The sequence below is a fragment of the Thunnus albacares genome, chromosome 12, assembly GCF_914725855.1.
Source record: "Thunnus albacares chromosome 12, fThuAlb1.1, whole genome shotgun sequence".
In the NCBI taxonomy this organism is placed as follows: Eukaryota; Metazoa; Chordata; class Actinopteri; order Scombriformes; family Scombridae; genus Thunnus; species Thunnus albacares.
Window position 1 is genome coordinate 21,568,587 of NC_058117.1, and position 26,901 is coordinate 21,595,487.

Here is a 26,901-nt window from a genome sequence, read left to right on the forward strand (position 1 = left end):
ATATATGTAAATTATAATTTCAGTCTCCTTATTAACCAGCAATTGAATGCATCTTCACAAAGTTAAGTCTTAAGACTACAAGTGGACCATGAGTGAAGATTTTTGGTACCACTTCCTAGTAAGTCACCAACTATAAATACTTAGGTGTAAGTAATGGCTGTAGTAATGCTTAATAAATCATTATCTATTACTTTATTAATCAGAGAAAACAGTAATATAAATAGCATTTTCAGTTGCCAAGTTGTAACAAATCTCTCTGTGTGCTGGATTCATCAGATTCATCAGAAAAACCTTCTAATAGATCACTTATGTTCTCAGAAAACCTGCAGACAATCCGGCAGCCAGAAGGTTTTTGATACAACCTAGCAACCAAAACGTTGTTCTTATTAATGGCTTACAACTGATCTTTAATTTATGTCATTAAGTAGAACTTATGAATTCTCCTTATAGGGTAACAATGAATGTTCAACAACTTTTTCTGGTTTCCGTTTCACACATAAGCGCCACACAGGAAAGAGAATTTAGACCACAATGTAAAAATAGTCTTGTTACGAGCAAGGTCGTAACAAATGAGGAAACTGAAGGATAGGTTCACAATCTTTGAAGTCTGTCTAAAATCAACAGTCAGGTGTCCATATGAACAGTGAAAGAGGTTTTCCTCGCTGTAATTGTTCCTCCTGTTCATACTGATCCCCTTCAAATGCACTTTCAGTGATGGGGGCCAAAACCCACAGTGTGTCCACACAGTCATTTTATGCAAAAATACATTTAAAAGTTTATCTGAAACTTATATGAGGCTTCAACAGTCTGAGTTAGTCATATCAAATGAATATCTGCCACATTTTTTTAGCATTAAATTCCGTTTTTGTGTTTCCCTGTTGAGCTGCAGTGGAAGTATGGTAACAAAAAGAGGGACTTTGGCACTAAAAAGACTAATGTTGAAAGATATCCACTTGATTTGGCTAATTTGGACGGCGGAAGTTTCAGATTAGCTTAAGATAAACTTTTAAATACATTTTTGTACAGAAGGAGGCTTGTGGATTTTGGCCTCCATCACTTACATTGTGAGTGCATTATGAAGGGATCTGCTAATGGTCAGTGTGAACAGGAGGAATGATTACAGCAAGAAAAACTTGTTTCAATGTTTATTTGGGCATCAGACTATCAGAACTTTGTTTTTTCTTCTTTCCTCTCCCATTAATCATCTCACGACCCCTCAGATTTATCTAGTGACCCTTTGGAGGGGCCTGCCCCTTATGTTGGGAACCACTTGACTAAACTAACTGTATATAAAGTAGTTGAAACCAGCTCCACCTCCAGCAGCTACACATGCTGCTTACACACTGATGCTTCAGTATAAATACTCTAATGATGTCATATATAATAATAAATAATAATAATATCAGTCAGAGGGACCAAACCACTAGGCCTACTTTTACTGCTAATACTTAAGTACTTTTACATTGCTGTATTGATACTTGTATTTAGGTAAATGGTCTGGATTTAGGTCCACTGCTGTTTCTATGTAGCTGGTAAAGGAAGTACACGCCCTCTGGTCTCAGTCAGACATAAACTTGCGGGCTGTTGTGGGCCGACAGGCGGCGCCTCTCTGAACACCAGCTCGCTGCTTCGCCGGGCGGGATTTCCGCAATAATATCAAGTATGGCGAAGACATACGACTATTTGTTTAAATTACTGTTAATCGGGGACTCCGGTGTCGGGAAGACATGTGTCCTGTTCAGGTTTTCAGAGGACGCCTTCAACTCAACGTTTATCTCCACTATAGGTACGGTTTTTTTTATCTGATGTAAAATGTGTCTTTTCTGTCTGTTTACAGTACGCCAATGGGCTCTGCGGTGCGGGCTAATTGCTGGAAATGCTATGCTACGTTGATTTAAAAAAAAAGTATTTTCTCTTTATTAATAATACAGTTTGTTATGCTTTAGAGTATTGGTAATATAAAACGAACATATCGTGGATTAAACAAGGAATCGTTGTTACTTGTGTGTTTTGCATGAGGCTAATAATGTATGAGTAGGAAGTGGTTACGATTGAAAGTCATGCCGGTAGCATTAGCGGTTAGCTAAATAGCGCTAACGTCAGCCGTTAGGCCCCGTCTACAGCCTGGGAAAGAACCGGAAAGTCATATGTAGCACGTAATTGCTGATTAATTTATGCATTAAAAAAGCGCCGTTGTTCTTTTATGAATTTATCACTGCTGTCTACCGTGACATGCAAGTGAACCGCCGCATATTTCCAGCACATAAGTGTCATTATTGTGTCATACTAAGCTAGGAAGCTAACGTTATGATTGACATGTATGATCCTCCTTTATCCCTCCAGGCATCGATTTCAAGATTAGGACAATAGAGCTTGACGGCAAGAAGATAAAGTTACAGATATGGTAAGTTTATGTTAATATCTCTCATGCAGCAGCACATGTGACGTTATAGCTGTGTTTTTGCTAATAAAACATGGATAGCACACATTTTTACTCAAGGGTTCTTACAGATGTAACATTAGTAACGTCAGGTAATGGTAGTAATCAAGAAATAAATATCCACACATCTTAGATTTAGTATTAGAAATACTAGCACTGAAAGGACAGGCTCACTTTTTTTTTTTTTAACTCTGTCTTAAAAGATGCCCAAATTAACATTGAAATAGGTTTTTCTTGCTGTAATGATTCCTCCTGTTCATACTGACCATTTTAAGATCCCTTCATAATGCACTTACAATGTAAGTGATGGGGGTCAAAATACACAAAAATGTATTTTAAAACTGAATCTGAAACTAGTATCAAGCTTCAGCTGTCCACATTAGTCAAATTAAGTATATATCTTTCAATGTTAGTCCTTTTAGTGCCAAAATCCCTCTTTTTGTTACTGTACTTAACAGGAAACACAAAGAGGGAATTTGATACTAAAAAGACTGTAAATATGTCAGATATCCACTTGATATGACTAACTCAGACTGCTGAAGCCTCATATAAGCTTCAGATGAACTTTTAAATGCATTTTTGCACAAAATGACTATGTGGACACACTGTGGATTTTGGCCTCTATCACTTACATTGAAAATGTGTTTAGAGGGGATATTTTAATATCCAGCATGAACAGGAGGAATGATGACAGCAAGAAAAACCTCTGTCAGTATTCATATGGGGACCTGACTGTTGTTTTAAGACAGACTTGATAAACTGTGAACCTATCCTTTTAATCTCTTTTTCTCAATTTAGTTTCAGTTTTTCAACAGCTGAATCATGTAATTGTATTGTCTGAAACTCATCAACCTAATGCTTCACATCAGATCAGCACTGACCCATAATTAGATTCACAGCTAAGCTTCGCTCTACACTAGCCTGTTGGATAAAGCTAACCCAACATCCCTTACCTGCCTTTCATACTTACTTTTCAAAAAGAGGAATTGAGGAAAACCTTCCCACATGCCAAAAATCAATCTTAGGGGTCTTTCATGGTTGTTCTGTAGCTTGTCAATATGTACAGTCACCTTGAGATGTCACTTTGTTGGTGTTTTTCAGGGATACAGCTGGTCAGGAGCGCTTCCGAACAATCACGACAGCCTACTACAGAGGGGCAATGGTGGGTGTCTTCTCAGGGTACCACACAAATGTTAAGAAAAATCTACTTTCCATGGTAGCCATTGCTATTGAGCTCTATTAACTTCAAGGCATTGGATTTACTGTCCTTTACAGGGAATCATGCTCGTCTACGACATCACGAACGAGAAGTCTTTTGATAATATCAAGAACTGGATAAGGAACATAGAGGAGGTACAGTATATAAACAGGCCCCAATATAACCTTTATTTGATGGCTATATGTTCAAATATCTGAATGACACCATGTAGCATGTTTTTTTTTTTTGTTTGTTTTTTTTTTTTAAATTAAAATTCTCTTCTCCTGATCCAGCATGCGTCATCTGATGTTGAGAAGATGGTCCTTGGCAACAAGTGTGACATCAACGACAAGCGGCAGGTGTCCAAAGACAGGGGGGAGAAGGTGAGAAGTTTGACTGAAGTTATATCTGGTCTGAGGGACGTATTGTTTAATATATTTCTTGGTAGATATTATTGGTGCACTGTTTTTCTAATTTGGTTTTCAACAAAGTTGGTAAAAATGTACGTTGTTGTAATTTTCTCTGACTTTCTTTCTTTTAGCTTGCTTTAGAGTATGGCATCAAGTTCATGGAGACCAGTGCAAAGGCAAACATCAATGTGGAAAACGTAAGCAGCCGTTCTTCCTTGACATATTATTTGCCTATTAGATGCTTCAGAAATGTGACAACATGTGTATTTGCTCTGCTCACAGGCATTTTTGACACTCGCCAGAGACATCAAATCAAAAATGGACACAAAATTGGTAAGATGAATGCCTTGATTATACAAATTAATATTGTGTACTGTGAGAAATTGACTTTTTTGAGTTCCAAACTTCAGAAAATGAACAGCAAGGCGCCTCTGGTTGTAGAAAAGTACATGAGCATTGAACCAGATTTAAAAATCTTCTGCATAAACTGTTCTAAATGACTGAGCCGTCACTTATGTGTTTGCTGTTTCGCTCCAGGAGGGCAACACGCCGCAGGGGAGCAGTCACGGAGTCAAGATCTCAGAGCCGCAGAAAAAGACCAGCTTCTTCCGCTGCAGCCTACTCTGAGGACAGAGGCCTTCGATACTGGCTGCCAGCTGGCTGGACATAAATGGACTGTGCTTGCTTCTAGCACTTCCTCCCCCTTTTTCCTCTTTCTCCCATCCATGGCCAGTCCTCCCAGTCCACACAAACCATTATACTCCCAGTAAGTGGAGGACACTCCCTCCTTTCTCCCTCTTCTTAAAGCTTCCAGTGGTGCATCTCTTCCATCTTAAGGAGACACGTTATCTTCAGGGGTCAGACCACTCGACTGGTGGAGGACGCGACCAGGAGCATTCTTCAGATGTTCCATATCACACAGATAACAGGCTCGTACTTCTGATGTTAGTCTCTTTGTATTACACACTCATACTTCACACAGCCGGTAGCACAACTGTTAAAAGTTCCACTCGGAGGGAGAAATCACTTAATTAATGTCAAGAGTTTGGGATTGAAACACAAATGTGATATTTAGATCTATTTTTATTAGTGATCTTTCCCTTTTTATGTGATAAATGTCAGCCAGAGACTGATAGGCTTGAACTCCAGTTAAACAGAGTTGCACACGCTTTCTTTTCATTTTCATTTCAGCAGTTTAGAATCATACCAAGTCTAATGAGCATAATGCAGTCAAGGGATCAGAGAGGAAGGTTTTCTGCTCTTTGGTTTACATGTAGTCCTTGACAATCATTTGATGTGACATAAAACGGGCGTTTCATCTTGCCCCAATCATTGCTCCTACTTTCTGTGTCACAGACAGACTGCCTCCAACTCTTTTTTTTTATCCTTTTCCCCAAAGCTTTCAAGAGCACTTTTGCTCTCAAAAGATCAGCAGAGCTTTGATTTGGTGACATGTCTCTGCTTAGACTTTCTCCGTTAGTAACTTACTGAAACTCAAACTTCTTGACATTTCATGTTAAGCATTTATTTGTAAATACACATCTTAGGAAGTACTCGCTGTATAATTTCAATAAACCTCCACAGCTAAGTACAGTATAAAAAAAAAAGAACAATTATTTTTAATATTGATCAATCTGCCACTTGTTTTCTTGATTGTTTGGTCTATAAAACCTTAGAAAATAGAGAAAAATTTCCAAAAGTCTAAAGTGACGTCTTTGACGTGTCTCATTTTATCCAACCAACAGCTCAAAACCGCCAAATATTCAATTCACTATCAGATAAGAGTAAGAAAAGCAACAAATGCTCACATTTGAGTAGCTGGAACTAGCAAATGTTTGGTATTTTTGCTTGAAAAAAAAAAAAAATCAATTATGGAAGTAGTCGGCGATGAAGTTTCTGTCAGTAGATTAATCAATCGTCTGGAATTACTTTAAATTGTTGCCTTTGATTTGACTTGAGTGAAAGTTTTGCAGCAGCTCTGATTCACTGTCAAGCTAAATGATGTTTCTGGTCATTTGATCAGCAATTAAAATCACTGTAAGCCCCTTAAACCCCCCCCCCCCCCCCCACTGCTATAATGCAGCTCTCCTTGCACTTTACCAGTAACTTGTGTTTTGTGTGTAGTCTGTGCCAAGTGATAGTTTTGCAATACAACAATACAATTACTTAGTTATAAAAAAAAAACCATTTGATTTATTGAGTCTTGGTAATATAATGGGCATAATTCCTAAATTTTACTACACCTACTCATAAATGACTGTATCTCCTTTGATATTTCACTGCTAGTGATCCACTGTCCTGGTATTAGTTCACTGACAAACATTGCCCTGATTTACTTCAACAGCCGTATATATTTATGAGAAGAAAAAAAAAAAAGCTCTGTTTCTATGCTACTGCCCTGCCAAAATGTAGTTTAATAGTGATATTTTCTTGGCTTAATACATGAAAACAGGCTTGACTTAAGCTTAACAGTGGTCCCATTAGTAGTATTGTACATTTTCTTGTTACGTGTGTCATTGTGGCTCTTTAGTTTGACAGCTAGGTGGCGCCAGAGGCTCGGTATGCATTTTGGATGCCCACCCAAACTCCAAATTTTAATCAGTATTTTAAGAACACAGTTGAATAGACATTTGTGATGCAAACGTATACCGTCTGCTCGTATTGAACGTTGATGTTGAGTCTCGATCTGTTTCCATTGTTCCTCATGTTTTCCTACATTTGTTTGCTAGTCTGAAAATCAAACTCCTATATGCACAACATGGAAGGGGGGAAATCTGTTACTTTGCTTGCCTGCACAGCTTTTAAATAACTAATAATTTGGGACCTCATGACTACCATGACCATTTGTCTTAACCGCTAATACTCTGTTCTGTCATAGGTGAGCTATGCATTGTGAATCTTGGACCTGTGCATATGTGTGTAATTTTCAGACATATTTTTAGACCCATACAGTTGAATGTATGGGCTTTTGTTAAGTGTTTTCTTTCTTTTCATTTCTTTTCTCTCTTTTTTTTTTTGTTCACTGAGCCAAAAACAGGACATAATCTGTTTTGTAGAAATGGCATTGCTACATCAATGCAGGAAAAAAAAAAATTTAGCATGATGGAAGATTGTTGAGTAGCAGGAGGTTGGGAAACGTGGAGAAAGTGTTGTAGTCTCATGCGAGTGATACTGTAGCTTTTCTGTAGCTTTAAGTCATGTACAGAAAACATTGGGAGCAGACTTTTGTGGGACTCAAGCTGTGTCATTTTCAGCCGAAATGATACTCCTGTTTTGTTTTTGTTGGTAACACTTTAAGGCCTCTTATTTAGCGTTTCATAAGCGGCATACAATACTTAATAAACAATTTATAACACACTGTAATGTAGTTATAAGCAGATACAAGTACATAATTAGGTGTATTTTGACATATTCTATACTGCCACAGCTGTTTAACTATATTGTCATTCATTATCTGTTTATACACCAGAGTTACAGTTGTTGCCAAACACATTATAACACTTATATCTGCTTACAGCTACATTGTAGTGTGTTATAAACATATATTAAATGTCTGGATACTGCTTATAAATGCTAAATAGGAGGACTTGAGGTAAAGTGTTTACTCTTTGTTTTTAAATCATATCCTTTTTTTCTTAAGACACCTATCACATGTCATATACTGTACATCCCTTTTTACAGCCATATTTTCATTCCATCAATTGTGACATACACAGGGAGAGTAATAAATAATGCATTTTGGGAAAAAAAAGTGGAAAAAAAACATTGTAAATATCACATTGAACAAAGAGATCTACTTAAATTGTACTGTACTTTCTAAACCCATATGAAAATGTATCTACAATTTGTAGATATGTGTACTTTTGATTTAATAAAATAAGATTATAAAACTCAGCTTCAGTGTGTTTATTGGCCGACTGTAAGAGGAAAACTCAGCTGTCAGTTGAGCCCACAGTCCCACAATGGAGCTTCATGATAAATGCCTCTCCCTTTATTGGCCCGCTATGACCCACTGGAATATTCTGGCATGTGTTTCTTTTATAGTGTGGTGTAACTGAATCCCTTTAGATTCAAAACACAAATCTACTGCTGATGGTCACAACTAATGAGCCCTGACTTTGATGGATTGGCTGGCGCAGCCACCCGATGATAGACCAGCAGCTGCAGCGTGACCTGTGTTATTTCTGCAGCTGCCACGATAGAAGACAAATCGGATGTGGGCCGGTTATGGAGTAATGCTCCGTCGAAATGTTGGGTCTTTTTGTGATTTTATTACAAGTTAAACAAATCCAAGCTGTCAACAGAAATGTTCCCATTAGAGACAAGATAATTCTGGGTGATAAATGTCAAAGTCTGATAAACTTGGAAGAAGAGGTTTTGTTTTTACAAAATACAGATGAGCAGAAATGTTAATGTTCCCATGACAAGACGTTCATTATACTGTATGCAACTGTTGTTTTTTAGCTGAGACATCAGGATTCTTCCACTTCCCAGACAGTCTGTTATTATAAGTCCATCCTTAGGTGCTCTTCTAATTAAGAAAGGCACATTGCTTTATTTCCTTATATCCTTATGTGGAAGGTGCTGTGAACAACAAAATGGGTAAATGCACAAAAAATATCACTATATTTTTCATGTATTGTGTGAGTTAAACCTTTATGGCATGATAAATGGTTGCTACCTGAGGAAGTCTGGGGCTCGGACTATCATGTGCTGGAAGTCCTCCAGTGACAGACGTCCGTCATTGTCCAGGTCGGCTTCATCTATCACCTTCTCACACACCATCCTCACCTCGTCCTCTGTCAGCTCGTTACGTGTCAGCTTGTTGAGCGTCTTCTCCAGGTCGGACTTGCAGATGAAGTCATCGTTGTTGAAATCTTGCGACCAAAAAAAAAAAGGAGAATTAGGATATATCTAGAGGTGACATGATTGATAAGACAAATTAATCTGCAACAATTTGATAATTGTTTTAGACAAAAATAGCAAAAATTCGGTTGGTTTTCTTATATGATGTTAAACTAAATATCCTTGGGTGTTTAGACTAATGTGATAGGACAAAACAAGTAATTTGAATATGTCCACATGGGCTTTGATGGACATGTAATGGACTAAATGATTAATCAAGAAAATAATCCTAAAATTGTAAAGATTGATTGATAATCAAACAAGTAATCTAGATGTGTTGTAGCTCTAGAGATATCCATCACATAAAGTGAACTAATTCTCAGTTGGGGTTACTTTTGTTTACATCTCTAAATATCTGTTTTTGCAGCTGACATTTTGTGACAATATTCAGTGTATTCAAATTTAAAATATAAAAGAAATCATAAAGAATATGTTTCCCTCCTAATTTAATTGTAAGTTAATGTTTAGACATTGATTAAACGTATTTGTCATGAGTTACATATTCATGCATCATTAGAAAGGTCATTTTCAAGTATCTGAGTCTTGTTCACCATTATGCGGCTATACGTTTACAGTATGTCACCCTCTGCCGTTGACCTGAATAATGAATGAAAAATTTCCTTGACCCATGATGACCACGGCGATGTGTATGTAACTTCTTCATCTGTCAGCATTTGTTAATTAGGGGCACTGAGGGAGCTGAGCAGATACTGGTCTTTGACAAGCTCTTTGCCTCCATAATGGGCTGGTTAATCATTTATAACATCCTATAGACCATCCGTCATGCTTAAAGCTCCATAATGCTTCACCGTGTCCCTCTTTCAGATGCTTACACCATATTAAAACCCTTGTTTCATAAACTTATTGGGGGAATATTGACAGTAAAAATTTATACAAGGAATTGAATGATTTTGTTGCTCAAAATGTGGGGTCTTTTTTGGTTGGTTTGTGTGTTTTTATATATGTTATAGAAGAAAGCTAGAAAACTAGTTTGGAACTCCTTGATTTGATTTTAAAAACTGTACCGTTTCTTCAGATACGTTACCATAAATCTTGAAAGCGTAGTAGGCCTTGAGGTCGCGCGGGGCCATCTCACTCAGGACCGAGAACATGTCCAAGAAGTCGTCCAATGTCATGTTTCCTTCTCCGTCCTCGGAGAAAACCTCAGCGATCCTCTGACGAAATGGGTTGTCCTGGACAGCATGGAACCAGAACTTTAAAGAAAGTCTGACAAAACTTCTGTGAACAATTCATACAGACTTGTGAACTGCTGCTCAATGAGATACTGCAGGATTTGATGGCTTCCTGTCACTCATTTTGATTTATATCTCATATTCTTGTCTTATTTTTTGTTTTTCTGTGCAGTGAACCCCACAAGCATAGAAAGTTCTTTATCTTACTTAAGATAAGTCGTAATTATGTCACAATTTGGAATAAGGAATGACGATAAGGAGGAAGTATAATCCTCATGGTCTCACTCTCCCTTTCTCAAGACATGTCAGTGACCACTGTGTTAACACACCTGTTTACCGTACTGTCATTGTGTAAAGAGGCATATAATTGACCCATTTCCAGCAAATGTGCCCTGAGGGACCCACTAGCATTCTTCAAGTTTAAAGGAGTCGGGTAACATATAACCTTTCAAAGAATTCTGTCGATTAGTTGGCCATTAATTATGGATTGGGAACACAGGGAGAGCGGGTCTGCAGGGTGTGCGTGGAGCGGTGGGTCTACCTTCAGCTCTGGCATGCTGCCAATCAGTTCATATGGTAACTTCACATCTGGGTGGTTGGTGTAGTCAAGGGGAACGAGCTGCGGTGCCAAATCCCGATACCGATAGAACAGTCTGGAGTAGGGAAAGGTTTAAAAAATTTACTTTCAATGTTGAATTACAAGATATTATATAGTTGTGTATTAATGAGGAGCAATTGGTATTAAAGAAAAGTTGTGTTAGTATTATCCATCTGATATAGAAGCTTGTTTTTCTGAAAACACGGAAGAAATTTGATAAATTTCACTACAAGTTCCCTCAGTGTTTTATAGAAGCAATATTTTACAAGTAATAATTTAAATACCATGTGATCTCAGTGGTAGCCCCCACAGTAGGACAGGTCTCCTGATACTGTAGTTTAGAGTTACAGTTTGGTATTGTGCAGATCAGAACAAAATACACCAACAATGACTCATGATTTAGTACTATTTCCATATCGGTGTAAACAAAATAATCTTCTCACCTGAGAATTTCCTTTCTTGTAAAATATGTACAGTCCTGCAAATACAATCAGATCATGGTGGGAAAGTGCAGTTATTACCAAGACTGTTAAGATGCAGCTGTTCTTATACAGTATGATGATAAACTATCTGTTTAGCACAGTAGCGGAAGAATTATTCACATCATGTAGTAGCTGAACTATAAAAACATTTCATATTCCAATATAATAATATTCCAAGTTTCAGACATTTATCACCCAGTTTTGTTTAACAGTAGAATTATCTTGTCTCTAATGGGAACATTTCCGTTGACAGCTTGGATTTGTTTAACTTGTAATAAAATCGCAAAAAGACCAGGAGCACAGGTCACGGTGCAGCTGCTGGTCTATCATGCAAATAAAAATACCTATATGTATAGTAAAAGTACACAAGAAATGGTAACAAAATGTACTTTAAGTATACAAAGTAATAGTAGTAATTATGCAGAATGTCAGTGTTGTGTTATATCTTTGGTTTATTATTACTGATGAATTAACATGTAAGAAGTACTTTAATGTTTAATCATACTTTCTATGCTTTCTATTCTCTGCTTTGTTTCTATGTTTGAAATGAATATTAGTGGCATCAAATGGAAATACTCAAATCCAGTGTTTGAGTAAATGTACAACTTTATCTTCTACCACTGGTTTTACATGCAAACATATTTCATAATTAAACATTTTAACATTTAAACTAAAAGAAGAAATTCTATGCATCTTCTCACAAACTTTGGACTTCAAATTTCCTCAAAATATGATGTCAACAATTAAAGTCAGGAAACGTTTGAGCTAGTTCAAAACCATCCTGAAGGAGGCACCACATGACCCTGGATCATCATTTCAAACAAAGAAGTTTGTTAGAGCCTCTTTTGTGTATTTAACTTTGTTTACAGATGACCAGTAGTTATTGATAAGAGAAGCACCATTTAAACTGACGGAGGATAATGTTCTCTTGCAGTAAGAAACAGGAGTAACACCAACCTGATAAGCATCGAGCTGCTGCGCTGTAAAGGTGGTCTGTTTATTTCCCATGTCTGAGCACACAAACACCGAGCCTCAGGTCCATCGCTGCTCCAGCATCAAGTGCTTTTTTAGGGTGTGTGGATATGTCAGATATGAAATACTGGGACAAAAGGAAGCCAGAGCCAAAGAGGAGATCAGGTGTCGGGCTGCCACAGGGCCCTTTGGTCCCCATTATAATGGCAGCATTTCATCGTTTTCTCCATTGTGAATAGCAGCCCCTTTGACAATGAACAAGGGCTGTCGTCCAGCATCATGCCAAGTGGTATCAACCCTCTTTAGTGCCACTCTATGGCCAACGCCTTGGTCACTGCTCAGGTTACACTCTTTAGAGACAGGGTTTTTGTCGTGGGCAAATAGAGTTTTTGATGGGACACAAGTTCGGTTTTCGGCTGGGATCTTTATTTTTGGACATTTATCCTATAATTTAATACATTTTCAAGTTCAATTTTTAGAACAGACATTGAATATCTGATCTTATCTGACCAAACTTGAAAATGTATTCACTTTGCACAATACTTAGGCAACCAGACCCGAGGCACTAAAATAAAACACTGCCTTTGATTGTTCAATTATAAATTATGATAGCAGAAGTACAGTTGCACTCCAGGACACATGTATTTATTCCAACTTTTCCTCACTCTCTTGTGCTTTGCATAAGAGACAAGGAAGACATTAAGCAGCACTATCAATGCTTTATAGTCACACAAAGACAGCTTAAATTTGCTTATCAATTTATACATTTCCTTTAGAAAATCCTATGTGAATTAGTTTTGTCAGTACAACCCGACCTGGTGTTCAGGACCACTCAAGAGGTCAGGGGTCACCAGATACTTTTGTTACACAAAATAATGTTTTATTCAGATTTTCTTTTTGTTTGTTTTTCTTGAAATGTTTTGTCCAATATCCCCAGGAATTACATCCATATCAGATAATTCTGCATCTTTCAATTTATGTCACATGCCGATGTTTAGTGACATTGCAGGAAGTAGCGTACCCTGCATGAAGCGAGGTGGACTTTAAGGGTGTGCAGGTTTGATGTTTGACATTTCATGAAAGAGACAGAAGACACAGAAGAAGCTCTGCGGCCCAGTAACATGACAGCCAGAGTCATTAAATACTTCACTTTTCCTGGAGAGCTGCTGATGAGGATGCTGGAGATGTTGATGCTTCTAGTCTGATGGCAGGTTGGACATCAACTTTTATATTAAAGCAAAATTACAGGATAGATCCCTGAATGTTAACACATGTGCCACAAAAAGCATTACTTTACAGTTAATTAAAAAGGCAATAGCACCTTCCAGATAACCCACATTGTTAATCAAACCTTGCCAATAAAATGTTTGATCTAGTGATGTCAGATCCGCAGTTTAACATTATCTGCCTGTGTCCAAGCCTATTTGCTGAGGAGGACAAAATATTAGAAACCATCCTAATAAAATGCAGTCTAAACCACTGTACAAAATGTTCAAGTAAGAGTATGTTTACCATGTCAAAATGTTTTCCTTGTATTTGCATGCTTGTTGTTATATACTGTAAAAAATAATTGCAGGTAAAACTGAAAATCTTGCTCCATTTTTAAAACATCATTTCAGGGAACACATTGACTATTAACAAATCAGAAAACACAACATCAAAATGAATGATGTTTTAAGTTTTGTTGTGTTTTCTGAAATGTTGTTTTGCACCTCTGAGCCACCGTACTTATAGTGCAAAATGATAGTAATTCAACATGGGATTACATTTATAAATTATAACATCTTATTATCTCAGTTATGTTATCTGTAGACAGAAAGGCTATTACTTGATGCCCCCCCTGGCTTGTTCTTAACCAGCCGGTCAGATCAACTGGGAACACCTCAGTGTCCTCTGGTGGTAAAGTGGGGTCTGTGCAGACTATGGATGCATTTCTGCATCTCATCAGGTGTGCTGAGAGAGTATCATGACTTGTAAAGGTATTACTGGGACCGCTATAGATTACACAGTGCTGATGCCAAGCACTTCAGATAGGGTCATTATTTTGGGTTTACTGATCTTCTGCATCACCTTCAGCCTCATCCTGGGTGGTATGGAGAATAAAGGAAAACCTCTGAAGGACTTCTTTGACTGCCTGAATAAAGCTACCATGCATCTGGTGAACATCGTCATCTGGTAAGAGCAAGAAAACTAACATGTGGCATTTTAAAGTTTGAGATGTCAATGAAGTTAAAATATGCCCTTACTGTTGCCCCATACAGTGAATTTACTTTACTAAAGCACCTTCTCTGTATCTCACTTATTCTCATCTATATTATTGTGACATGTAAGAATCCCTTCAGGTTTGTGGTCGGTCTTCCATTCTTCATTTACAAAGAGAAATAAAAATATCAAGTGGGCGACCAGGCCAACAAGCTCCAAGCTTTTCTGGTTGTGAGACAATACAAAACAAACACTGCAGAAGTCAGATTGCAGATTTGAAAATGGGATTTTTTCATAGTTCTGTAACATTACCATCACCTGTCGCTGTCTGCAGAGGAATCTCAACATAGATAAACAGACGACACGCTTCATGCTTCCTATAGGAGCCCACCATGACCATGGATGGTACAGCACTCTGCCTCCATATTCATAGCCCAAATATCACTGACTTTACACAATGCAATTAATTACGATCAAACTTGTTCAGTTTTCAGCCTGATTGCATTTTCAAACACATTAGACTCGATTGCAGTCAAGTCATGCTTACAAGTTCCTAACCTCAGCGTTCCCTGGATGCTTGTCGACAGAGATCATTTGAGGATGACCGCCAAAGTGCTGGCACTGGGTATTGGTGTGGGTATAGTGCAGCATCTGTGCAGACATGAGTTGCGTTCATGAGTGACATGAGTTCAAGTCCTGCAGAAGAATGTTTGGTGAAAGAAAACTGAGTGATACCTGCTGACTGAGCCGAGCCATGATGCCGAACTTCATGTTCTTCAAACAACAGGTCTTAGTTTTTGATTCAAGCACAATTAATTTTAAAGGAAACATATGATGGAATCAGTAACTACTATCAATATACGATTCCTAATGTACAACTACAAACACTTTATTTACATGAAAAACATATGAAGCTTGTCTTGATATACAGTAGTTATTGTATCCTATATTATTTGACTGCCCTCCTCATCACAAACGTTCCAGTAAAATTTATATATTCAATCAATTAAGGAGAATTTTTATTGGGCAATGGGTATATTTTGTGTGATAAAATCCATCCCTTTACAGAAAATGAAAACAATGTCAGGAAAAGATCTGATCTAATGTAAAGGAAATAAAATGTTGTGATAATGTTTCACTATACTCTACATTATACATTACACAACTTCATTAACAGGATGTTGAGTTTCTATCATAATTTCAGCCATAAAAGACTGAAATTGCAGAGATTCAATTTACAGCATTTTTGTAAGAAAAGAAAATTTGGGCCACAGGGACAGAAAATTAATTGTTTAGTGGAGTTTTTGTGGAGGGAATACATCCTGTGTATCCCTGTGCCACCATGAAGTCCCTTATATGCAACAACATAATAATCTCAACATATTATCTGCAAGGGATTTAGTTTGAAATGGGCTGGTAACATTTTTTCTGAATCAAATTTTTGTTGCAGAAACTACTGGCATTTTTGATGTTTTTTTTCATTTCAGCTTTCATTGTTTCTTAATGGAAATACTGCAAGATTGGGCAGCATTGTTCCAGCACATGTTGTTGAGTATTTGACTCAAACTAAATGAAGGACATTTTTGACTAATTGTTGGATGATTTTGGCAGCTAAACATTTAGCTGCCCTGACATAAAAATCAAGAATAATGTCATATTTTTCAGTGAAAACGATTTTGAAAAATTTTTTTTTTACACCATTTATTCTGACTGCATAATCATTCACAACAGAAAACATAAAATATACACATTTACATCTTTCACATGATATCACTTCTATCACTGTCATATATTATAATTTTTGCTTATTTACATATATTACAATGCCACATGTGGGACTCAGCACACGTTAGTTGAGTTTTAAAGGGCAGCTTGTACCAAAACCCGATTTACATTTTTAATCTGTGCAGCCCGACACCAGTGACCAGTTAAGAGATGTCAGTGGCAGCCGCAGCTTCCAGCCACCATGTCGTTATACTGTTTCAGCACAACATTCTCATCATCATCGAAGTATAGCAAGTTGATGGAGAAGAGCTTGTCAGGCACGCAGCACGGTGTCTCGATGCCTTTGATCAGCTTCAGGGCGTTGATGATGGACTGGACGGTGGCGTGGTTGGTTGGCCTCATGTTCTGACCCAAAGGGAAGGGGCAGGAGCCTTTGCAGTGGTATGCATTGTAACCACGGGGAGACACAATCCAGCCTGACCAGCCGATTTCCTCAAAGTCCACGTAGAGGGGCAGGCGCTGGCAGGGCATAGACACACTTTCCTCCTCGCTGTAGTCCAGGGAGCGGGCGCTGCGGGAGGACGGACCGGATATGGGGGCCTGGGGCAGGCTGGAAGTGGCTGCGGTGTCGTTCGGGTCTGGTGAAGGAAAGGAGAGAATTTGTTAGAAAACACATTATTTTATATATTCTAAGAGTTACAGCAGGTTCCCAAAATGCAAAGTTAAGCAATGTAGTGGATGAGTAGGGGGACAGCAGGTCCTTTAAAGAGTTTGGAGGAAACTGTCATTGATATTCCTAAACAGGCAGATTTTGAACAGCAAACACCCAATGAAAGTGTGGTTTTGAGCATTAGACGCCTGACTTTACTTTAGAAATGCATGTGATAATTGATCTGTAAATGAATAGGTTTGCAAAGTAGGTAAAGACATTTTCGAGTTGTAAATGGGAAAAGGGAAATTCTTGTCACAGATGGAATGATGGTGATAAGTTGGAGAGAGGAGATGGAGGGTGAGGAGTTTCCCTAAGCCCCCATAATTCTTATCTACACCCCTGCTTATCAGCAAAATGCCTGCACTTGTTATTTTACTATCACTGGGCATGACTTGATCAATCAACAGAGCGGCACTACAGATAACACAATCAACAAGTCTCACCTGTGCTCTCGAGAGTGGTGGCGCGGCGGCCATCATCAGTGAAGAGGACCAGCATGGGCTGCTTGCTCTGGTGGTGGTTGCGTCCTGAAGCAAAGCGGATCAGTTTCATTTCCATCGGGCTTCCTCCCAGGGTCCGAACCACCACATGAAGCCCCAGGTTACTGCCCTCATCTACCATCCAGGAGCGGACCTTCATAAAGAAGTTCACATAGGTCAATTAAAAGACATTTAGGCAGCTGTGATCAGAATTCAACTACAGTAGTTAATGCAGGCCTTGTAGAGAAGTGGATACTTACAGCTTGTGTAATGGTGAACACTTCCCAACCAGTAGAGTGGACTGGGATGAGTCGAGAAGACAGCAGCTTCCTCTCCTGTGTGTTGTTGTTTTTGGTAGTGTCAAGCAGCTGATAAACACTTACCTGAGTAAAACAGAGTTAATGTAGACAGAATTAGTCACATCCAAGGTTGAAATTTGCATCAGATCATTCAGTTATCCAGATTTTTTAATCATTTTACTTAATGCTTTACATACCTGGCAGAAATGATGTCTGTTGAATGTCAGTGTTGCCTGAGGTCGCAGCTTGAAAAGATGGAGCTCTGCAGTGAGAATCTTCTCGGTTCTTGCAACAGTGGACAAATTGAACCTGAACTCCACCTGTTCACTGCGCACTGCAATGGAAATTACACATCATTAGAGACCAGAACAAACGTGACTACATTTCATTTGTCTTCAGCTGCCAGTTTCAAACGCATGCATGCTCGAATCTTACATTTGTCAAAGAAACTGCGGACAGTATTCCCCTCCAGAAGATAAGGATCCTTGGTCACACCGTCCACATCAGCTACCGTGTTGTACAGATCGAGCATATACTGAGGTGGCTGCTTGTGTCCATGGATAGCAGGGGGGTCCTCCATCCCAAAAACCTCCAGAAGTCTCTTTATGGCAGCTGAGCGGACTTCCTCTGGCTCATTCTCGGCGGTGAAATGATTCTCCAGGTAGTTGAGCGAAGGCCGTGCAGCAGTGCACACCAAAATGGCAAAGCTGATCACAAACATCAACATATCTGAGCCGCGAGTAGTTTCCTGGTGCATCGGTGTCCTCAAACCACACAGCCAGCCAGCAACTTGGAGTTGGAGTGACTGCAGTGTCCAGGAAGCTCGACTTTTTATATCAAATACCCCCATTCCCTCTTCAGTGCCCCCCAAACCCTTGGTAAACAGCAGTAAAGATGCTATTTGGTCGCAAATGTAAATCACCAATCAGCGAATGTAAAGGGAGACTAATGGCGGTGTTAACAAGGTGTGAACCCGATTGTAGATTTTATTCAAGCCCATTGTCTCCACGTCTGGCAATAAAGCCTCAAATAAACTAAATTCAGCTCGACACTTAACGACGAGAGAGTGTATTGTTTTTGGAACATAGGTTTTGTCTGATTTATCAATTTATAGTGGAAGAAAATGTGATACAGTGGAACGAATAAACTTTGAGCTGATCTCATGAGGAAGTGCTCTCGCCATGGGAGGTTAACTGCGCCCAAATGAATCCATTAATTTAGAATAATGGGCACAGTGTCTTAGGTGGAAACCAATTACTTCGATAAAGAGAAGGGTGTCGCTGGCTACACGTCTTGAGATTTACATAACTGCTTATTCAGTTACAGCTGGATAATCATCAAATTTGAAGTTTTCTATTTGTAAAAGCATCCAAACTCCATCTGGTCTGACCTCCTGCGTGGCGGTGGTAAAAATGTTATTAAACCTGAAAGAAAATTCATCTGACATCATTTTCTTCGCACACTTTGGAGCAGATTTACATCTCCTAGAGATTTAGGCACTATGTCTCATACTGACTGTGGGAGGTAAACTGTAAAATGTGAGTCTAGATGCAGAGTTTATCGCCATCACCTCTCTACGTGCAGAAATATCAAATAATTAAGTGCTTCTCAAAATTTTACAACATCAATTCTGACTTCAGAAGTCCAATTTTAATTCTTTAAACCTGCTTGTTTTCACTTATTCTTTAAAGCCAACTCAATTTATTTCTGGGGGAACTCAGGAATGGCGCGCTGTGCCATTTGGTGCTTTTGATCCTTACGCACAATTACGCACGAGCAAAAGACAGATTGGGACTGCAAAAAAGTTCCCCCACTGTAGTAAACGTTTAAGGCATCAAAGTATTTTTGTACATGACACCTTGCAAGCAAGCCATAAAACTTCTTGTCTTTAGAAGACACAGAAAACTGTGACACAAACGTGTTGTTTCACACGTTTATATCAAAATAAGGACCTATTGACTCTTTGCACGTGTGTTTTTTCAAAAGGACATTTGCTAAATTGGTTGGCTTTTCATGTTGTCCTTCCTAGTGTTTCTTCAAAGCTTCATCCTGGCTCTTTCAAACTTAAGAGTCTGATACTGATTAAAATTTAGATTCAGATTCAGATTTCATAAATTCTTGTCTTCAAAGTTTAAATGATGATCTTTTTAGGCCTGTCGATACTTGCTTGTGTTTCTTTTGAATGAACTTGTTTTCTACCCTCAAACCAGAATTTTATATATTAATTACATTCATTACATTCCTATAGTAATCTGAAGGTGGACCAGTGTAATTTTCTTAGTAATATTCCAGGGATAACTTTCCAAAATGTTTTATTTGCAGTTTGTGCAAAATGTGTTGTACAATAACAAGTCCTCACAGATTGTTATGGTATTAAATTTATTTACAAAATTAGGATTTTACATATATTACATATAATACAATAATACTTTAGGGTAGCAAATTCTTGAACAAATGTCCCAGTTGTTTGATGGGGTTATGCAGCCACTGTGGGTCAAAGCTTTGGAGCTGAGTAGATCTTGGGAGTTGTTTTCCAGTAGGGGGAGCTATCTTCAGTTTTGGCAAAGGCAGGAAGTGATGGAGAGGACGGTGCGTATCTGTCCATGCTGGTTGAGGAAGCTGTTACTCTCATAGCCCTGAGGAACGCAGGAATTGGACTGTCTTTCAGTCCACAAGTGGCAAATTTCTGGATCAGATGGACTCCTGCAGCAGAAAAAAAACCATTTAAAATCACTTTATGCAATACATAAAACAACTACTTTGTGTTCTGTATGTCTGTGTCCCAATACATTGATCTTTCACTGAAAAATGTCAGTTAACATATAGCTTACTGTCAGTATCTCCAGTTAAACTGTGACTTTCAACTTAGTATGTGAAGTTATTTTGTCCTGTGAGTTTGTCTACTGATATTTTAAGTTTTTATTGTCTCAAATAGGAGGATTCCTGTTTAAACTTAAACTTATTATAATTCGTTCAATAATATGTTGACAATAACCTACAACCGAGCAATACATTAGATATTTGAATTAGTCCCAATTAGACCAGCATTAATAAATTCAAAGACCGACTATTTGTTTGTGCAATACTTTTCCTCCTTAGAATGTCACTATAATTACATGATGAAGGAACTATAAGCTATATTTTGAATGTGGACTTCTTATTATTTTCATATACTTAAGATAAAGTGGTATTAACACTGTTGGAAGTCTGCTACAATCACAAAGTAAAGCAGAAGGTATAAAAGGGACATTTGGTGTAGGAATTAACCTTAAAAGGCCAACATGCTGAGTGCAGAAGGTGTTAGAGCTCACAGGCAATTGTTATGAGAGGGGCAGAGGAGGTGTGTGTCTGTGTGTGTGTGTGTGTGTGTGTAGCAGCTGTGTTCATACTTACCTGAGAAGGCATCGGTTTCCTGTAGTGCAACCTCCCATACATCTGCCCACATCTATTTCCTGTGGAAAATTAGCAACACAGAGAGAGAGCAATCAGCTCACAGCTGGTCACAAATATTGACCCAGTAGAGTTGGTGGCCAGCTGCTGTTTAGCATGTTAACTGCTTTGATTCAACACCTGCAGGAGCCATTTGTGTTTGCACCTTTGCTGCTGAAGCAGAGCAGACGACTAAAAGAGAGACTAAATAGCTTCTCCAAGAATTCAACCTTAGCTGTCTTCATCAAGCCTTTCATTTATAGGAAATCTTCCTTTAAAATCACAAACAATGACTTTACATTTTTGTGGTACTGAGAGGGTTGCAAATGCACTTCGTAGGAAGTTCATTTAACGTGAGTTTGTTGACTGTTCTGAGCTGCTGAGAGGAGATTAATCCTTTTGTTTCCCCATTTGCTTCATGGCGTGACCGACAGTATAACACTATGACCCACAAAATGGTTTACATCAAGGTTTCAATCTTGTTTTCCTGCAGAAAAAACACAGCTGTGACTCTTCTTAAATCTCCCAATCTATCATGTGTATTGTTGTATATTGTGCACGAACTTCACATCCTGAAGTTCCTTCACACCAGGATGTGTGGTGCCAGCCAGTGGATTAGCTTGATTAAGTGCTGTCTTCCACACATGCGTCTGATGAATAAAAATACTTCATTACTGTCTGGCACCCAAGTACTCCCCCCATTTCCTCTCATCTTGATCACAAAGGATAGTGTGAAACCAGCATCACCAGTGAATCACTCTGCTAGTGTTACTTATGCCATGCTAATCAAAGATAAAAAAACTTATTTTTAAAGGCTGGATTCAAATTTAAATCTGAAGTAATGTATGTTGGGGATAAATGTGGAAAAAAGAAGAGTCTATGTTTTAGTGACTTACTTTGAGTCTCTCCTCTTTGACTCCGTCCGCATGGTGGACTATTTCATAGTAATACTCCACATATGGGACCCTGTAGCAGCTCTCCTTCAGCTCACAGGCCGCAACTGTCTGGATGAGATCCACTTTGTTGGGAGTTTCCACCAAGGCTGAGTCAAACTTTGTGGGAACACAGGAAAATCCCTCTGTGATTGAGTGATAAGTGAAAAGTTAGAGCCAAACGAGGAGGAAGATGATCCAAATTATAATCCAAACGTAAACAAAAACATTGTCCCGCCTCAGGAAAATTCAAACCACAGGATAAGCTCTTGACTGTTTTTCCCCTGATGCTGTTAAATGTTTGTTTACATCAGTCACGTCTCAACACCCAGCAGAAAAAGTGGCCTATTTGTTCAATTAGGCATAAAAATGATTCATTGCTACATAAAACTATTCAATGATGAATTTGAATTTGGTTAAAATGTATGAATGATGAACCCTATCAGTTCAGTAAATAGTGGTGAATCCAGTGTAGACTGTGTTGAACTCAATGTGTAATAATGCATTAACTCAGTGACACTGTACCCTTTTTATCAGGGTAGTTTTGTTGGTGGAAATGCACTAAAACAAAAAGTTGAAATTCATTTAATTTGGGTGTAAAGTTTTGTCTTTTCCAATGAAACCTGCTTAAAGATGTTTTTTGCATTGTTGAAACTACATTAAAACCACTGAAACCATATTTCTATATTTTATGGGAACTTCCTGTCTCTCAGTCAAGCGTTTTACATTTGATGAGCTGATCTTCTGTTGAGCATCCCTTCCTGTTTGGGTTGTTGTTTTAGGCGGACAGGTAAAGACACACACACACACACACACACACACACACACACACACACACACCTGGAGAGCCCTTGGACCGGGAGCATCCTCCCACGTCGATGACTGTCTCATACGGCGTCTCGGAGTAATAAGTCCTCAGTGCGGGGACGCGGATGCACTGGGTCAGCTTGATCTCACAGTGGCACTCCTCGATGACCTCCACCTCCCGGGGCCCCTCGAACAGAAGCACCCGGTCCACGCGCATCCCGGTCGGCTCACACACCTGGTTCAGCCCGCAGGAGGGCAGCTGCTTCAGCGGCTCTGAGCTCTCTGCAGCAGCAGCTCCGCGCGTCCGCAACTTTTGTGAGGGGAGAGAAATTATTTGTTAGGCAAGTCAAAACATGTTTTTGTGCCTTTAAATGGTGCAAATGTTCTAAGTTGGTATATTTTTATTGCGTGGTTTATACAGAGCTCCCCAACAGTTTATATTGACCCTGCAAAATAAGATTCCGCGTATTTTGGTAATTTATTTGCATTAGTACTGATATTTCGCATAAATCTTATATGTTTTATGATACACTGACAACATGTAAGTCAATAAAGTAGCCTTGACAGATAATCACAAAGTTGCAGCGCACCCCTGTGGTGGTTTTGGGGAACTGCATCTGGGGAACTGCCCATCACTTACTTTTTTGCTCCTGAGAAATTCCAGCATTGAGGAATGTTTTGAGGATTCCTGCTGTCCTGCTTCATGTGATGGCCTAGGTGCCCCCCCACAGTGAGACCTGCACATTCCCACATCCACACTGACAGGACTCCCAGAGATGTCTGAGGAGAGAAAAAAAGCAAAAGATATTCGGTTTTAGACAGGAATGATTATTATTACAGTGGTTATTATTTAATTCTTTGCTTTTAAATTTCCATCACACATGCACTTGATTGCAAATTAAAACTCATGTGTTTTACTGATGGCCAAAGATGATCATGACCATGTGGAGAAATGTGGGGCTTTACCTTGGCCAATATAGACAAAGTGGCTCTGTCTTTTGCAGCACACTCTCTGTGAGAACAGGTTTCTGTGATCTGTGATGTGTTTGCTCAACACTCCCGTTGCTGGAAAACATAACACAAACACTATTCAGTGTCTTGACATTGTTATAATATTACTTGAGAAGGAGTCAGCATTCTTTTTTTGTAAGATGCTATCACAGTATTTTTTTACAAAAAGTTAAACACTTGAACACAACAGTGCAAGGATCTAAGTACTTTCACATCATTGGTTGACAATAAAAAACATTCATCAGGATTATTTTAGCCCAAATACAAAATATTTCTAGAGAAAAGATTTTTAAAAAGTGTTTACTCTCAATTACATAATTTCAAAAAATCTTAATATCACATCTAATATGTTTTGGATGTGCAAGAAAAAAAAACAGTTTTAAAGTAATTTGACCCACCTCACTCTGCAGATGCAGTTATACATGAGAAACACTTCTAATACTTATGCTTACCAGCCAAATAAATAGGGATTCGCAAGTACATTTGAGAAGACTGATGTCAGACCAGTTAGAGCATGTTTCTATATCAATGTCACAGCAGCAGTAGAATAGAGCAAACAGTACTTACAGGTCAGGTGGAGGGCACACAGGAGAAGAAGGCACAGTCTGAGTACATCCATGGCTTTAGTTCAAATCTGCTCGTCAGCTGCCAGATCCTGAGTGTCCCTCTTCTCGCTGACGCCTCTGATATTTATACGGGATCAAGATTCAACCCCAGATGTCACCTGAAAACAAGGTCTCAAAGTGGTGTGGAGTCAAAAAAAAAAAAAAAAAAGGGGAGAGCTAATCAAATTTCCATGCTGAATGCTTTGTGGTGATGGTGTTCTTACAGCCAGGGGCCACTTCAAAGGCGACCTCCAAAATAAAGCATTGAGTTTTCACCTCTTGTCTGTTTCTGCAGCAGAGAGGATCCAGTGGCTCGAGTGTGTCAACCAGGCCCGAGCTCACCCTAATGAAGTGCTTAAGTAGCCTTGAGCCATTAAAGCGGCGCTCATTCAAAGGCATTAATCATCTTTTATCTCAGGGGGAAGGTGTTTAGCACCTCTGACTTAAAACAAAACCTGACCCAAACACATAAACAGGATCAGCGTGGGGGCCTGAGCCTCCCCTTCAGAAAACTCCCAGCACCTTTGTGTTTATTCAACATGACACCAAATGGCCAGACCTCGCAGAACTGCCCTTCAAATCTCTGCCTCTTTTTCTCCTCAGAGGAAGGGGAAAGATTAAGAATAAAATACTATATATTGAAAATGCTTCCACACATGTAACTTTCTAAAATATAAGAAAAAACACAGTATAATAGCAAAAAGTCCAAGAATACACTTTATGTTTTGCCAATTAAACATCTAAAAGGAGAAACTCTCTGTTTTATTCCTTTCCCAGACATCTTACATCATGTTTTTAAAAATCTTAACTTTAATCACAGGAAAAAAAAAAGTTTGCCTGCATAATAATCTCAGTATTTTACTGATTTCCCATTCATATCTTAATAAGGTGTTAGTCCGTCTTTGATGTGCTGATGTGATCCCCTCATTTTCACCAGGATCAACGGATCATCGTCGGGATAGTCATCAGCACTCAGACACCTTGATTAAGGTGACGCCTCGCTGCAGTTTCAATTGTTGATTCCTTTCTTTAAGTGCAAACAAATCACACTGAAATTCTATCATAATCCTGGTAAAACCCAGATTCTTAGTAATTAGTTGATTTAATTATCTAGATAATACAATATGAAAAAACTCTATAAAGTTAGCTTGAGTTTCAGGCCGTTAAGGGGGTTATGAAACTGTGATATTATTTATAATGTGAATATAATGTTGTGTTTTGTTTTGTTTCTGTCTGTTTGCAGCCTTATTTTAGAGGTTATCAGTGGTCACAGGCTATTAAACTTGAGACTCACAACTAAAAAAAAACATTGTGAGTTTGATAATATGACTCACAACTTATTAACAAATTAAACGCTGTTATGTTGGCAAAGCGATCTCACCATAAAGTCCATTTTCTGTAGCTTTTGATCACATCACATGACCTTCCTCATCAGATGAATTGTGGATGTTTAAATTTTCATTTTCTGAGCACTTTAATGACTTTTCTCCCACATAAGCTTTAAAGCTGAGATTGCTGAAAGTGTTTTTCTTGAAATTGGAAACAGCAGATAGAAAAACAATCTAACAAAGACCATGTGATGTGATTGAAAGCTCCAGAACAGCTACTAATGGACCTTATGGTGAGGATGTGCCAACTGCTGTTGCCAAGGTCAAGAATGAACTTTCAATCTCAAATTGCTGTGTATGTTTTCCACTTTTGGAAATTCTTAAGAATCTACAAAGGTGATTTTTAAAAGGATTATTCAGCATGATGTTTGGGGACATGAAAAAAACACAAATTTATTTCTTTATTTTATTTATTGGCCGTGTGTTACTGGTATCACATATTGTCCACAAAATGATTTTGCTTGTGAATCTCTCCCAGCCATTCAACTGTCTTAGAGTATAGGCCCATTGTGTCTTTCCTTTAGACAGCTTTAATGCCTATTTTTGTTTATTCTCATCTCTCAAAATCTCAGATGATAAAGTAAGTAAGTAACTTTATTTATATAGCACCTTTCAAGAGCAGAGATGTCACAAAGTGCTTCACAGAGGAAATAAAGCATAAACATACATACAAACATGAAACTATAAAAAACAGGAATAGATAGAAAATAGAAAAATTACACAAAGGTAAGTTTAAAAAAATGGGTCTTGAGCTGCTTTTTGGTGTCCACAGAGTCCGCAGATCTCAAATCCAAAGGGAGATAGTTCCAAAGTTTGGGAGCCACAACCTCAAAAGCATCGTCCCCTTTAGTTTTAAGCCTAGATTGAGGAACAGTCAGCAAACTCTGATCAGAGGACCTTAAAGACCTGCTGGTGACATACAGGGCAGGTACCTGACTATGCAGCGCTCTAAAGGAGATCACAAGAAGAAGAAGAATCGGATTCTGAATTTGACAGGGAGCCTGTGAAGAGCAATCAGAATCAGTGTCAATATTAGACCTTTCGGAAGACCTGGTCAAGAGTTTAGCAGTAGCACTTTGGACCACTTGTAAATTCTCACGCTGGAGAAAAGAGA

General features: G+C 38.6%; 4 protein-coding genes across 5 annotated transcripts; 1 reads left to right on the forward strand and 3 right to left on the reverse strand.

The window, feature by feature from the left end:
* The first annotated feature begins 1,579 nt into the window (after positions 1–1,579).
* Positions 1,580–7,942, forward strand: LOC122993700 (ras-related protein Rab-8A-like). Its single transcript, XM_044368074.1, has 8 exons — positions 1,580–1,786; positions 2,344–2,404; positions 3,542–3,602; positions 3,716–3,793; positions 3,932–4,021; positions 4,180–4,245; positions 4,331–4,381; positions 4,586–7,942. Exons 1-8 carry the CDS (start codon positions 1,663–1,665, stop codon positions 4,673–4,675), a joined length of 621 nt encoding a protein of 206 aa, XP_044224009.1. The 5' UTR covers positions 1,580–1,662; the 3' UTR covers positions 4,676–7,942.
* Positions 7,943–8,184: 242 nt separating this feature from the next.
* cib3 (calcium and integrin binding family member 3) lies at positions 8,185–12,234 on the reverse strand. 2 transcript variants are annotated; one of them, XM_044368793.1, is made up of 6 exons: positions 12,184–12,234; positions 11,188–11,222; positions 10,688–10,799; positions 9,999–10,146; positions 8,730–8,925; positions 8,185–8,632 (listed from the first exon to the last, which is right to left on the reverse strand). In XM_044368793.1, the coding sequence occupies exons 1-6, from the start codon at positions 12,232–12,234 to the stop codon at positions 8,611–8,613; spliced, it is 564 nt and encodes a 187-aa protein (XP_044224728.1). In that variant the 3' UTR covers positions 8,185–8,610. The 2 variants fall into 2 exon arrangements, with proteins under 2 accessions (XP_044224728.1, XP_044224729.1); XM_044368794.1 differs by lacking the exons at positions 10,688–10,799; positions 11,188–11,222.
* A 3,878-nt stretch (positions 12,235–16,112) lies between these two features.
* Positions 16,113–18,877, reverse strand: LOC122994116 (anti-dorsalizing morphogenic protein). Its single transcript, XM_044368630.1, has 5 exons — positions 18,051–18,877; positions 17,813–17,949; positions 17,577–17,699; positions 17,281–17,470; positions 16,113–16,763 (listed from the first exon to the last, which is right to left on the reverse strand). The coding sequence occupies exons 1-5, from the start codon at positions 18,463–18,465 to the stop codon at positions 16,339–16,341; spliced, it is 1,290 nt and encodes a 429-aa protein (XP_044224565.1). The 5' UTR covers positions 18,466–18,877; the 3' UTR covers positions 16,113–16,338.
* Positions 18,878–19,992: 1,115 nt separating this feature from the next.
* On the reverse strand, positions 19,993–24,986 carry pnhd (pinhead). Its single transcript, XM_044368370.1, has 7 exons — positions 24,362–24,986; positions 23,750–23,848; positions 23,424–23,563; positions 22,817–23,093; positions 21,941–22,122; positions 21,009–21,067; positions 19,993–20,318 (listed from the first exon to the last, which is right to left on the reverse strand). The coding sequence occupies exons 1-7, from the start codon at positions 24,411–24,413 to the stop codon at positions 20,168–20,170; spliced, it is 960 nt and encodes a 319-aa protein (XP_044224305.1). The 5' UTR covers positions 24,414–24,986; the 3' UTR covers positions 19,993–20,167.
* Between the last annotated feature and the right edge of the window lie 1,915 nt (positions 24,987–26,901).